Genomic DNA, 14,557 nt, shown 5'->3' on the forward strand with positions numbered 1-14,557 from the left:
CGGAGGTTCCTCCATGAATTCCTCCGGAAGTTCTTCCAGGAATTCCACCGGAAGTTTCTCCAGGAATTCCACCGGAAGTTCCTCCAGAAATTCCTCTGGAAGTTACTCCATGAATTCATCCAGAAGTTCCCCCAGGAATTTCTCCAGGAGCTCTCCCAGGAATTCCTCCAGAAGTTCCTTCAGGAATTCTTCCAGGAATTTTTCCGAAAGTTCCTTAAGGAATTCTTCCGGAAGTTCCTTCAGGAATTCTTCCGGAAGTTCTTCCAGGAATGTCTCCGGAAGTTCCTTCTGAAATTCCTCCGGAAGTTCCTCCAGAAATTCCTTCGGAAGTTACTCCAAGAATTCCTCCAGAAGCTCCCCCAGGAATTCCTCCAGAAGTTCTCCCAGGAATTCTTCCGGAAGTTCCTCCATAAAGTCCTCCGGAAGTTCCTCCAACAATTCCTCCAGAAATACGTCCGAAAATTACTCCATCGTTTCCTTTATAAGTTGCTCCAGGGATTCCTCCGGAAATACTTCCAGAACTTTTTCCGAAGATTTCACCATGTATATAGTTGGGATGTTTCTTCAGGAATTCTTCGGTAAGCTTCTCCAAGAATTTCTCGGTATGGTCTTCCAAATCTTCTTCCCGGAATTCCTTCAAAAGTTCTATCAAAATTCCTCCAGGAATTCCTCAGGCAGTTTCTGCAATAATTTCCCTATGAAGCTTCTCAGAGAGTTCGTCCGGAAGTCCTACAGATAATTCCTCCGGTGATTCCTGCAAGAATTCTTTCGGGAGTTTATGAAGCCAAATTCCCTTTGAAACTGTCTCAAGAGTACAGAAATTCCATAAGAATTATTACGAAATTTCCCCTGGTTGGCTGGCACCCTGGAATGTCACCCTACTGGCTGGCACTCTGACAGTTTTTCCTCAATAAATTTCTCCGGAAATTCTCCCAGAAGTTCCTCCGGAAATTACTTCCCAGACTCTTCATAATATACTGAACTCTTGAACTCCTTTTGAATCTCACATAAAATTTGTAAGCCAACTTCACCTCACCCCTGGAAAGTTCTGATAATCCATTAATTCCTCCAGAAATTAACCCGACAGTACCCCCAGATATTTCCCAAAACGTTCCTCCAAGAAGCCCCTGGAAAATCATTTTGATTTTTTTTTCAGAGATTCACCCGGACATTCCTAAACAAATTCCTGTGGAATGCACACGAACATCTCTGTGAAAATTATATATATTTGAAATTCTCTTAGAAATTCCCATAGAAACTTCACAAATTTCACCAAATTAGCTGCCTTCTCTTCCTTTAGTTCCTCCATCAGTTTCCGCGGAAATTACTTTAGGAATACTTCTATAAATCCTTCTATAGATTCCCCAAAAAATTCTCGATGGGCTTACAGAAAATATTCTTGAAGGAGTTGCTAAAATAATTTCTAAAGAAATTCAAAGAGAAGTTTTAGAATTTGAAATTTTTAACTGCTCAACAAAATGTACGAAACTGGCTTAATGGTCATCGGCGTGGAAAAAAAATTCGGAGGCTTGGAAAATTTTCATACAGCGCGCCACTTCATTTTTGACGGCGGCGGCACACAGATCTAATCCTCAATTACTGAATGGTGAAGAATCGATGCGGTTTGTGATCAATTAAAATTATAATCATAAACCTATACAGGACTTGATATTTGACGCCTAACTCGATAAATGTTTAGTAGATTCGACATTTGAAGAGATGCCAGAGTATTTGGTAGATTCGCTTGATTTTTGCTCCTTAGCTGTCAAAACACTGACTTCAGTCGGAAGTTAGAAAAATTAAAATGACAAAAAGTACGTGGTAGTACATATAAAATATGTAACATGTGTTTTATTGCTATGAGACCAGAATTCGCCTTTGTTCAAAAATCCTATCCAATAGTTTCATTTGAGTTAAGGTTTTTACGCAATTCAAATGCAGGGCTGGTAACGATTGATGTCGCTAAAAAAGAGACATTAGTGACCAACACTGATGAAAAAAGAGACCAGATGGTGACTTTCAATTGCCATTTCATTGGCGTAACTAACCCCTTCATTTTTTACCTATTTTGAGCTTCTTTTCAAAAAAATTCGAACATATTATCACCTCATTAAGTTATCTTAGTGGTAATGCGATAAATCATCCATATTCTCTTTTCTCAAGCACGTGCTTTCTGTTGTAGCCCACAGTATCGAAGTGTGTTTGTCGGAACTTCTAACGACGTTGCAGTCTTGAATTTCGAGTCTTCTTCAAAGGCAGAATTCTACAAAATCGTGTGTCCTATAAGGGTACATATTCTGTTGGTGTCAATTCTTAAATTGTACATCGGATATTGAACTAAGTGAAACGAAGCGATTTTTCTACTAATTAATTTCACTTGATTCCCACTAAACTTGTATCTTCCCCAAAGGCGGTAACGGTTAGTTTGAAGTGTGTTTGTTTACCTACCGATGATTGCTACAACGACTCAAATTAATAACGTATGCTTACTTACTTGATACTTGATGGGCTACAGCTCTTCGATGAACCTACGCCGAATGGAGTATCCTTCTCAACTGGACTCGATCTTGGGCCAATCGCTTCCAGTCGCCCTGAACATTGAGCGCCCTCAGGTCCTCTTCAACTGCAAAAAGCCATCGTGTACGTGGCCTTCCACGAAGCCTGCGGCCTCTTCCGGGTTCTCTACTAAATATTATCTTCGCTTGTTGAATAAGCTTAATAATATCCAGCCCTTCATACACCTGGTACATACAACTCGTGATTCATGCGACGCCAGATACCATTCTCCTGTTTACCACCGAGTATTTTCCGCAGCACCTTACGCTCAAAAACTCTGAAAGCTCTCCGATCAGCCTCCTTCAACTTTCATGTTTCATGGTCATGTAATGCCACCGGAAGAAACAGCGCAAATTTCGTTTTCGTTTGCAGACTACGGGACTTGAGCTGGTTACGAAGTCCGTAATAAGCCCTATTTGCAGTTGCAATACGCCTTTTCATCTCGCTGGTAACATCATTATCGCACGTCACTAATGTTCCAAGATACACAAATTCTGGTTATTGCGTCTAAAAGTAGTAGCGCTCGGCTTTGTCCCGCATACTCAAAGGACAATATGTGATGGATCGCCGTCAGGTACCCACCGAGGCAGTGAATATTTTTGCATATTTCATAAATATTCTGTCTATCTCAAATGAAAAAAAAATGCAACATCCGACGGGAATCCTCCAAGGGTTCTGATGAGAATCCTTTAGTGATTCCGACGGGAATGTTCCAGGGATTGTGACGGGAATCTCCAGAGATTTCGACGGCAATTCTTCAAGCATTCCGCAGGGAAACTCCTGGGATTCTGAAGGCAATCTACCAGGAAGTTCAACAGGAATATTCCAGGGAGTGCAAAGGGAATGTTCCAGGGAATCTGGATATCCTCCATTTTCCAGGAAAACCGTAGGCAATGCAGAGATGTAGAGAGCAAATTGTCGAAGGATTCAGAAGCAACTTGTCGAGGGATCCCTAAATTTATTACTTAAAGTATCATCTAGCGATCCCGAAGGGAATCCTCCAGGGATGTCGTTGTCGTCCAGAAAATCGTTGAGGGATTCGGAAGCAAATATTCGAGGGATTCCAAAGCAAAATCGTCGAATGATTCCGAAGCAATTCATCGATGGATTTCGAAGCAAATCATTGAGGGATTCTGATGCAAAACGTCGAAAGACGCCGAATTAAATATTCAAGGGATTCCAAAGCAAATCGTTGAAGTATTCTGAAACAGATCGTCAAGGAATTCCGAGGATTTTTTTTAATGATTCCGAATCAAATCTTTGAATGACTCCGGAGAATTCCGAAGCAAATCCTCCATGGATTATGATGGGTCTCCCCCACAGATTCCCAAAGGTATTCCTCAATGATACTGAAAGGAATCCAGTGGGAATTCTTCAGGATTCCGGTTGGAATACTTCGAAGGTTCTGAAAGGAATTCTTTAGAGATTCCAATGAGAATTCTCTTCGGATTCTATTGAGAATTCTTCTCGGATTCTGATGAGAATCCTTCCCTTCTGATGGGAATTGTGGAGATTGTCATTCAGCTACACAAGCGGAAGTCTGCTGAGAAACTGTCCTTCCAGACCGGTTGATCACATGTCTTTGACTGCTGGCAAAGTACCACGATTGCTTAGATTTGGTGGCTCTCCGTTGTTGTTCATATCAAGCTTACTTCGATGCTTTCAAATCAATTAGATATTGCCTTCTCATAATTAACAGCAAGTGCAATTTCACTGCAGCACAGGAATCTTTCTCAGTAATGAGAAACAAGCTCATTTGTCTTCCACTCATTTCATTATTATAGGGTGAATATCGTTTGTCTTCAAACTTTTTCAGTAATTCATTTGCTATATGTTGAAAACTGATATCACTGCTAACTAACTTTTTTTTCTAGGGAGGGCTAAGTCCCTCTAGCCCTCCTTTATTTACACCAATTTTCTGAAAATGTGATTAAATAGTGACTTCGCTTCCAGAAAAAGTGACAAAAATTTCTTATTTTTCTTCTTCTTCTTCTTCAATAGCACTACGCTCCTACTGGAACTTAGCCTGATTTGCAACTAGTTACACAGCGATTTAATAACAAATTGGAATAGAGTTTTGAACATTTTGAAATCGGTATAGAAAGTCAATTTAAAAAAATTTGATGTCACAAAGCATTTTTAATTTTCCTATTTATTTGAGAAAAATACCATTCGCCAGGTACGTAAAGATCTTTTTTTTTTCAATACATTTTCCATTTTGCAAAGATTTTCCTAACGAAACCCTTGATTTTGATTAAAGCAGTTAAAAAAAAGTGAGTTTTTAGGAGAAAAAGTGACTTCAACTCGAAAAAAGAGACCAAGTCATTAAGAAGTGACCCACTATCAGACCTGCAAATGAAACAATATTCGGAAGAAGTGCAGCAACGCAGTATATATGCAGACATGAGGGATATTTCAGTGGTTTTCAACCCAGCTCGCCATGGGAAATTGGGCGAAAGAAAATCCAAGTACTAAACCCCTTACTTTGTAGGCACCAAAAACAACACATAGGCCTGTATGCTTTCGTAAATAATACTTCTTTATTAAACTTCAGTTCCATGTCTTGCTGTCATCAGTCTTGGTACACTTAGTTGTACTTTTTCAGTTTGCTGTAGCTGTATCCCAATCCGTGGTAGCCTCCGCCATATCCTCCCAGCTCCTGTCCACCACCCAATCCTCCCTCATGGATGGCGTGACCAATGTTCTTGACCTTAGCTTCGAAACCGTTCTTACCATCGGCGTAGTATTCAACGATACGCTTGGTACCATCAGCCTCATCCAGGGTATACTCGCCCTTGACGACATCTCCGTCACGCGTCTCCCATTGGCTCTTATGATCACCCGTTTTGTAGTCCTTCACTCCATATTCGAACTTGTACTTCGGATACGAGTAGTAGTCCTCACCACCTTGCTTCCAGCCTCCTTCCTAAACATTCAATTGACTGGTTAGCTGATGTTTGAAGAAGAACCCAAAAGATTGAAACTCACCAGTCCGCTGCCCAAGCCAATTCCACCACCATATCCTCCCTGAATACCGCCGTATTCCAGTCCGCCGCCGATTCCACCCTGGATACCACCGTACCACTTGTACGGGATGTGCTTCACCTCACTGATGAAGCCGTGTTGTTCGTAAGCTAGAGCAGCGCCCAGCAGGGCGATGGCCACTACAGTAGTTTTGATCATTTTACAAGACTTGAAACACGTTGCTGATATGTTCTACCAAGAACTAAACTCACTTCACTGATACCTATGCCTAACCAAACTTGACTTTTTATAGTAAGAATTCGAATTATTTCACTAATGTATTTGTCCTTATTGGTTTACAATCGACATTGGTCGATAAGAACGGTTCCGATCGGAAAATGCAAAACAAGGTTTTCCCATGGTATATTTTTTGTTGGCAAACCAACACCCCTTTGGCACTTCGCGGGGTAAATCCAGTATAGATCAATTTAATTAGCGGTCATCGGTTCCGATTGCCGACTCGGTGGTGGGCGGTGGCGGTTAGTCATGCCTCAATAGACCAGACGTTAGGGTGATGAAAATCTACTAAATCCAAATCGAACTGCTCACAAAAAAAGCTGAATTACTTTATTGAAACCTGAACGAAATGTTGAGGAATGCTCGAAGAAAATTCATATAAATCAATTTATTTGGAGTTTTCTAATTAATTGTTACGATGTAATGAGGATTGATCAAAAGAGCTTCAACCAATTTTAATTTGTTTCTTTTTATGAAAGCGTAATTTGAAAAAAAAACTGGTTAATCGATACAACGTTTCCTCATAGCATTTAAATGTAGCAACTAGATGTAATAAAATGCAATGTTTAATATGGGGCACTAATTTTTTGCTCAACGCAAATTACTGACCTAAAATCGAATAGATTTACATGGAAACTAGTTGACTACTTATAATAATAAGTAGTGTCCACGGAAACTGTGATGATTTCCGACTATTATTGCACGGCTTGAAGTCACTCTTGTTGTGAAATTTTACGCAGAACCGCAAGCTACGTTGGATGAGGTCGACTTGTTGATGGTAAAACCAACAAAATCAGTTCAAACGAGATTGTATTAAAATAATTAGACACTCTTCAGATTTTGAAATCCATTTTCATTGAAAACCATTTTTTCTACAAATTTTAAAGGTTTCCAATTGGTATTGATCTTCAAATAAAACATCAAATTAAAAGTAACTAGTGTCATTTAGAAAACGAATGCGCCCTAGTTTTCATCCACCGCAACCTGTCAAATCGGAAAAAATAAAATCCAAAACTGATATCCACTGCATCGTGTGCATGTTAGGAGGTACGCAAGATTATGATCGTACCAATTTTGCGCTTTCCTGCATTTGATAGCATCGCGAATCGGACCGTTAAAACCATCGTTAATTTATGCACTACGCCCTTGCAGTTTTGCATCATTTACCCTAGCACGAGAACATCGGAAACCGGTGATGGATGATCGGCCAGAAGTTTTTGTGACGACTGACGGTCGATTGAGTGAAACTCTTTTTTTTTCTATTGGTCCTATTATAAAATGCAGTGCGGCTGCACTGAACGGTTATCAGTCAATCGATTACAGTGGCAGAGCTAACAGGTCTCGTCGAATGGAAATGTTCGAATTCGTTACGGTTGGGTTGGCCCTGGTGGCAGTTTCCTGCGCTTACGAGCAACATGGATTCGTCAGCGAGGTGAAACATATCCCGTACAAGTGGTACGGTGGTATTCAAGGCGGAATCGGAGGCGGATTGGGATACGGTGGTATTCAGGGAGGATATGGCGGTGGAATTGGCTTGGGCGGCGGACTGGTGAGTTTTAATCTTTTGGGTTCGTCTGCAAACATCAGCTAACCAGTCAATTAATGTTCAGGAAGGAGGCTGGAAGCAAGGTGGTGAGGACTACTACTCATATCCGAAGTACAAGTTCGCATATGGAGTGAAGGACTACAAAACGGGTGATCACAAGAGCCAGTGGGAAACGCGTGATGGAGATGTCGTGAAGGGCGAGTACACCCTGGATGAGGCTGACGGAACCAAACGTATCGTTGAATACTACGCCGATGGCAAGAACGGTTTCGAAGCTAAGGTCAAGAACATTGGACACGCCATCCATGAAGGTGGATTGGGTGGTGGACAGGAGCTGGGAGGATATGGCGGTGGCTACCACGGATTGGGCTACAGCTACAGTAAGCTAAACAAGTACAACTGAGCTTGGATTGGCTAGATTTTGACTGATAGAAATGTGATACGCTAATTTGATACAAATATACTAATAGGCACCATCCAATTTTCTGAAAAGAGTCTGTAGAAGTTATAGAAAGAAAGCCTGAAACCATAAGTTCTTCCTTTCCAACATAATGGTCTATTTTTTATCAATTGTACTAGCAAAAACGAAATGAGGGCATCGTTTATTTTGGTTATGGCAAATGGAGACATTGCTCTAAAAAGCTCTAAATAATTGTCTAACTTTGTTTTTATTGTTTTCTTGCCTTTCAAGAGCGCAGGCTGTTCACAGGCAAGTCTTATGAGATAATAATAATTAGATATTCGATATTAGATATTGGGAAAATCAAGTATTCCAATTCAATATTATAGTTTATTGCGATCACTTCCCCCAAATATCTATAGAGTCACACAAATATCATAATATACTCACTCATTGTCTTAGATAATGAACGCAGAAAATCGATCCGTCAACTTACCTGGAAATAAAAAAAAGGTACAATTAGCAAAGCAAGCATTATACACAAATATATATCAAAATGTACATTAGTTATTAAACGCCAAGAAATTGCAATTACATATTGAATAACCAAAGTTTTGACTAGGGGAACTGCTCACATCAAAAACAATGCAATGAAAAGCAATTTGATTGGTTTCTTATTTTTGTGATTTTTTCAGCATTAAGCACGCACACATATTTCATTGTTGAGATGCGATGAGATGAATATATGTTCAGTGAGATAGAGATCGGAACAGTTCCTCTATATTGATTAGCAGGGTAAAAATTAGTTCGGTGAAATCAAAGTGATTTTTTTTGCCAAAATCTTGAAAACGATAGTTTTTTCAGCAAACTTTATTGTTTTGACAAATTATATAACAAAATAGACTGTTATAAAATAAGTCGACTGTTACCAATGTACCACATATTATGTACAGTGGATGTCCAAAATAACTGAGATAGGCAAATTTTGGGTATAATTAGATGTGTTGTAACTATGTCAATTATTATTGGATTTTTTTTATTATTAATGTGAGTTTTGATATTTGAATCAGTTCTCCACTTGTCGTATGGACCAAGGCCAAGGGTATTTGAAAGGGAGAGGGGGTTCAAAATGCCCACACTAAGGTCCAACCTTTGGACCTTCCACAGCCAAAGTATAATTAAATAATGAAAATTAATACTAACATTAATGAAACTAGTAAATAACACTTCAAAATTCAAATAAAGTTTGGTTCGAAGTTTAAAACTAGTCAACGAAAGTAACATAGGCAAAACAGAGAAGAAACGGAGAAGCTGAAATAGGCTCAAGGCGAGGGCCATACCCCAAAAGTCGCCAATCTAACCCTCAATTCCCTCTGGTCGAAAGATAGGATTAGTACGGAGATACTTTCGAAAACTTGTATTAAATTGACCGCAGGACCGACAGTCAACTAGACAAATCAGAACGCCTGGTATCCGACGAACACAATGTAACTTCAAAGAAGAGAACTTCATTGAAGTTTCTGATGGCAGCATTTTCAAACTTGCAGTTACTGCAACTTGCAGTGCTGCAAGAAACGACCAGGAGATAGATGGAGCGGGTTAGACGAAGATGTTGGAATTGGGGATGTGTGAGGCCCTCCCAACTGACCTTATTGAAATCAACAGTTAAGGTTGAGAAGGGAACTTAGAACCCGGGTTAAGGTTCCCGGGTTACCCAGTCACTAGGGGGTGGGGACTTACAACCTTGGGAGAATCCAAGAAAGCCTGAACGTCTCGAATTGTGGGTCCGAGATTACCCTCGGAATGCCCAGGGAGCGGTTTGGATTAGTTTTTTAAAAAGCCCCGATCTTTAAGGAAATCATCCGAAAGCGCGTCCCTGATACTGGCAGGTATCCCATAAATATCCCTCGGCACCTGGAATTTGGGGCATCGGCATACGTAATGTTCCACAGTGCTGTGAACCCCGCAAACGTCGTTAATTATCTGGAAGGGGGTCCCGACGAAGATGTTCGGTTCGTAGTCGAGAGAGGATTTGCTGGTCCTTAAGGTTGCTTTGGACCGTCCAAGCTGACGTGGTTCCCTTGATTTGCTGCAGATATCCAGTAGTGGAAGCTCTCCAGGATATTTCCCAGTTGTCTCGCACTGTCTTTCTAATCCAAGTTTTTACGTCTCCCACAGGGACGGTTGCCGCAAATCGCCGGCCTTGATATCCGTCTCAGGTAAAGAAATCAGCCATGGTGTTGCCAGGCACTTCGCAGTGCCCCGGGATCCAAGCAAAAGGTCGTATTCGGAAGCATGTTTCTATGATGTTTCTATGGGTGTTGAGGCGTTCCGCTCCGAAGTGCGGAGATAACACTAGCAGAGTCGGATAGGACAAGGACGGGTAGGCAGCTGCTTCGGCCGAGATGATGGTGAAGATGTCCTGGAGACTGTTCGAGATAGTCATGTTGGTTCCGGTGACCCCGATGCCAGCCCCGCGGGCTGAAACGGACCCATCCATATACATGTGCTCATAATTGTTGTAATTCGTAATTCTCTGTTTGATAGCTCGGCCACCGATCTTCTGAGAGCCAATGAGGGCAATGAGTCCAATTCTTCTTCTTTTCTTCTTTTGGGTTCGCTCGCTGGTAAGAATGAGCGCTACATAGTACGGAGTCCTAGCTGGCGAAGCATACTCCAAGATACTGCGTACCAATGAACAGTACAAAGTCTAATCTCGACATTCTCGTTAAACCTTTTTGTTAGTTTTGTTTTGAGGTCATCGGCATATGACAGTTCTGACGATGAAAGATGCAGAGATCGTTAACGTAGATGCTTAATTTTGGTGGGCCGAGGACGTTACCTAGAGGTACGCCAGACAAAATATCGAAGGAACGGGATCTTGCTGAATTAACCACAACGTATCTACTGTGAGAAGCTATCCACTCCGTTATCCATTGCGGGAAACCGATATGTGCCCTTTTTTCGACGATCAAATTTAAGGCTTTTGCAAAATCCACGTATACCGCATCGATTTGCTTTCCCTCCTCCATCTCGCGTGGCATCTCCGTTACGTAACACATCAAGTTGGTCTATGTTGGCCTATTCCTGGTGAACCCGTGTTGGGAAACGGATATTATTGGCGACACAGCAGCGTATATAACTATATGCACCAGCTCAGGCAGCACAAGGTCGAAACACCCCGATACCTGGACACTTGGTTTTTGATCAGGTTTTGATGATTTGAAGCTTGGAATGAATATAAAATGGACCATTGACCACTCTTGCCATAAAAACCAGCCATTCTACGGTTCGTTTTTCATGTTTTGTAATCAGGGCCATTTTCTCATGGTGTTCGATCAGGAAGCGAAGTATGAATATAAAATGGACCTCTCGTGCTTCTGACCTGCGATTCTGAACACTTCCGGAATTTATGGATTGCCCCAGAGGGAACCTGTAGAAGGGAACAATACAGTTTTAGCGCCAAAACCAGTCATTCGATGGCTCGTTTTATATGTTTTGTGATGAGGAAGCGAGGTATGAATATGAAATGGACCATTGAAGACTATGACCACTTCCGGGATCTACGGATCACCTCAGGTGAACCTGCCCAAGTAGCACATTTTAGACCGATTTGGTTGCAGCAACTCATATATGGATGGATCACAGGTAACTCTTTTATGTCAAGTGTGCTGCTTGGGTGTAGAAGCTGACAATTCAGTTTTTGTGCCAAAACTAGTCATTCTACGGCTCTTTTTAATGTGTTTTGATCGGGAAGCTTGTTATGAATATAAAACGGACCATTGATGACTTTGATCGCTCCCGGGACCCATGAATTGGCCCAGGAGAACCTGTTGAAGGAAATATTTTAGTTTTAGTGCCCAAACCAGTCGTTCGGCGTTTTGGTTTTCGATCAGGAAGCCAATTATGCATATAACATTATAAAAAATATATAGCGAGATGGATCGACTAGGTCCGAGCTCAATGACAGACAAAGAAAAAAAAAGAAAAATATATGGGAAACATCGAAAAACAGTAATATGGAGCTAGATGGCACCATTTACTATGAAGAACTATGAAATTCCTATGGAATACCTTGAGAAATAATAACATCTGAGAATTTCAGTGTGCCGACGTACAGAAGGATTGAGGATGAACGCGAGCGTAAACTATTGAAAGATGTCGACAAAACGAGGATAGCAGCAGCGCACAATACAAGGGTGGACCATATTGAGAAAATACTCATTAGGGTGGCTCAAATTAGTATGGGAAAAACTTTTTTCAATTTTTTTGATGGGCCGCCCTCTTATTCGGTTCTATTTGATGCCCTGATGCTCTGGACAAATTTCCAGGCAAATCGGTCAACGTTTGGGCGGTGCTAAACTCGTTGGAAGTTTATATGCAAAAATGTATGCAGAAACATCGAAAAACAGTGATTTGCAATTGGACGGCACAACTTACGATGAAGAACTATGATACTCATTCAAATCTTGAAGAAATTAATATAGAATGTTATGCAGAAAACCGCGAGAAGATTAGAATTAGCTCAGTTATTAGTTATTAGCATTTCTCTGAAGTGGGGTTTGAGCAAATTTCGTTTCTTTAACCTTTGAAAAGAAATAAATTCACCCCTACAACACTCCAGTAAAATGCTAATATATTTGCGTAATAAACTCTAATCTTCTCGCGGTTTTCAGCATAACATTCTGTATTTAATTCTACAAGAACTGAATGAGTATCATGGTTCTTGGATGTTTTTGGATGTTTCTGCATACATTTTTCCATATAAACTTCCAACGAGTTTAGCACCGCCCAAACGTTGACCGATTTGGCTGAAATTTTGTCCAGAGCATCAGGGCATCAAATAGAACCGAATAAGAGGGCGGCCCATCGAAAAATTTGAAAAAGTGTTTTTTGAGCCACCCTAATACTCATGAATAGACCTGTTTTTTGGTATGTGCAATCGTTATGAAATTCAATAGTTATCAACTATGCTTTATTTTCTGTCGAATGCAACTTGTCACGAGAGAATCGGTTAGAAATTACTAACTGAAAAATTGGCTAATGTTTTCTTAAAAAGACAGAATCACCGTCTTCGACCAGAGGTCGCACAGACTGAACACTTAACATCTAGCATGAGACAACGGACAGGACATTCACACAACACCCAGTGGACCAGTGGAGAGCTTTTCGCTTCACGAAAAGTTTTCTCCTTACCTCCTTACTCGAACCCACACTCCACAGCATATGCGTCTAGACGATTGACGTCGCTAACCGCACAGTCACGAAGCCCAAGGCCTACAAAATACTCGCACATACATACATAATACATATATACGGACAGACAGACATTTGCTCAGTTCGTCGAGCTGAGTCGATTGGTATATCATACCATGGGTCTCTGAGCCTGCTATAAAAAGTTCGTTTTTGAAGTGAAATGATACCCGGGCAAAACTCTGATTCTAACAGTGGCTCTTTATGGACATGAAGCATGAACGTTAAAAAAGGCGGACCGGAGAGTTTTCAGGGTTTTAAAGGGGCGAAAAGTGCTGCGTACAATACTCGGAGGAAAACTAGAAAGTGGTTTCTGGTGCAGACGCATGAATCATGAGCTGTATCAAGCATACGGGTTAGGGACAAAAGGTCGAAAGACAAAAGGTCAAAAGGATAAATGGTCGAAAGACAAAACGTCGAAAGGACAAAACGTCGAACGGGACAAAATGTCGAATCGGACAGAACGTCGAACGTGACAACAAGTCGGAAGAAACTAAACAATAAAATCAAAAGGTTGAAATGGGCAAGGAACTGAAACGAAGAGAGTCAATCTAGCATCAGCAGAATTGCCCTACACAGTTAGCAAAAACTCTACTCTTTTATTTTTCACAATTTTTTAACAAATAAATAAAATTCATTCAGTGAGTACAAATAATAGATGGATGTTGAGTTTTCTAAATGTCACTTCGTCTGTGAAAATGGTGCACGCCGCACATCAAATACACCGACGTATATTACACGCCGGTGTATTTTCAATGCGTGCGCCTGCGTGGCTGCGGAGTGCACTATTTTGACAGATCGAAGCGACATTCAGAAAACCTAGATTTTCATCTATTATTTGCACTCATTTAATGAATTCTATTTAATTGGTAAAAATAGTTTAAAATAAAGAGCAACTTTTTTGCCAACTGTATAGGACAACTCTGTCTCACGCAATACAATTTTTATTCATTTCCTAAATCAACAATCTTTTTCATCTCTAACAGAACTTTCTAGATATTCTTAATTGTTTCATAGTAATTACTCCTTCTTTGAAAATTGCTCATTCTTCAACATTGATTGATATGATGAGTGTGTTACGTCTACTCGAAGTTAAATGCATTTCATAAATTCTTTCGGAATACACCCAACTTGTTATCAACTTGTTCTCGATCGACCTTTTGTCCCTTTCGACCTTTTGTCCGTTTCAACCTTTTGTTCTGTTTGACCTTTTGTCCTTTTAGACCTTTTGTCTTTTTTTACCTTTTGTCCTTTTCGACCTTTTGTGCCTTTCGACCTTTTGTCCCTTTCTACCTTTTGTCTTTTCGACCTTTTGTCATTTCGACCTTTTGTCTTTTCGACCTTCTGTCTTTCGACCTTTTGTCCTTTCGACCTTTTGTCTTTAGACCTTTTGTCATAGATTCCAAGCATACAAAGAATCAAATATTGTGAACCGTATAAAATACTGCAGACTTCAGTGGGCTGGTCACTTACTGCGAATGTCAGAAGAAAGAAGAGCGAAAACAATATTCAACAGTGAACAAGATAGGTTCGTGTAAGGC

At 40.6% G+C, this 14,557-nt stretch overlaps 3 protein-coding genes across 12 annotated transcripts in view; 1 reads left to right on the forward strand and 2 right to left on the reverse strand.

Moving 5' to 3' along the window:
- The window catches only part of LOC134210832 (protein alan shepard), an 879,934-nt gene that overhangs the window by 713,575 nt on the left and 151,802 nt on the right, over positions 1-14,557 (reverse strand). The window lies entirely within an intron of this gene.
- Positions 5,144-5,774, reverse strand: LOC134215090 (adult-specific cuticular protein ACP-20-like). The gene is made up of 2 exons (XM_062694336.1): positions 5,545-5,774; positions 5,144-5,482 (listed from the first exon to the last, which is right to left on the reverse strand). The coding sequence occupies exons 1-2, from the start codon at positions 5,737-5,739 to the stop codon at positions 5,144-5,146; spliced, it is 534 nt and encodes a 177-aa protein (XP_062550320.1). The 5' UTR covers positions 5,740-5,774.
- On the forward strand, positions 7,138-7,829 carry LOC134215091 (adult-specific cuticular protein ACP-20-like). The gene is made up of 2 exons (XM_062694337.1): positions 7,138-7,366; positions 7,428-7,829. The coding sequence occupies exons 1-2, from the start codon at positions 7,166-7,168 to the stop codon at positions 7,764-7,766; spliced, it is 540 nt and encodes a 179-aa protein (XP_062550321.1). The 5' UTR covers positions 7,138-7,165; the 3' UTR covers positions 7,767-7,829.

The sequence above is a fragment of the Armigeres subalbatus genome, chromosome 2 (assembly GCF_024139115.2).
Source record: "Armigeres subalbatus isolate Guangzhou_Male chromosome 2, GZ_Asu_2, whole genome shotgun sequence".
In the NCBI taxonomy this organism is placed as follows: domain Eukaryota; kingdom Metazoa; phylum Arthropoda; class Insecta; order Diptera; family Culicidae; genus Armigeres; species Armigeres subalbatus.

Coding starts and splice junctions, on each gene's coding strand:
- LOC134215090 (XM_062694336.1), bottom strand. CDS start 5,739: ATGATCAAAACTACTGTAGTGGCCATCGCCCTGCTGGGCGCTGCTCTA. Junction 5,483..5,544: donor TTGGCTTGGGCAGCGGACTG/GTGAGTTTCAAT, acceptor TTGAATGTTTAG/GAAGGAGGCTGGAAGCAAGG.
- LOC134215091 (XM_062694337.1), top strand. CDS start 7,166: ATGGAAATGTTCGAATTCGTTACGGTTGGGTTGGCCCTGGTGGCAGTT. Junction 7,367..7,427: donor TTGGCTTGGGCGGCGGACTG/GTGAGTTTTAAT, acceptor ATTAATGTTCAG/GAAGGAGGCTGGAAGCAAGG.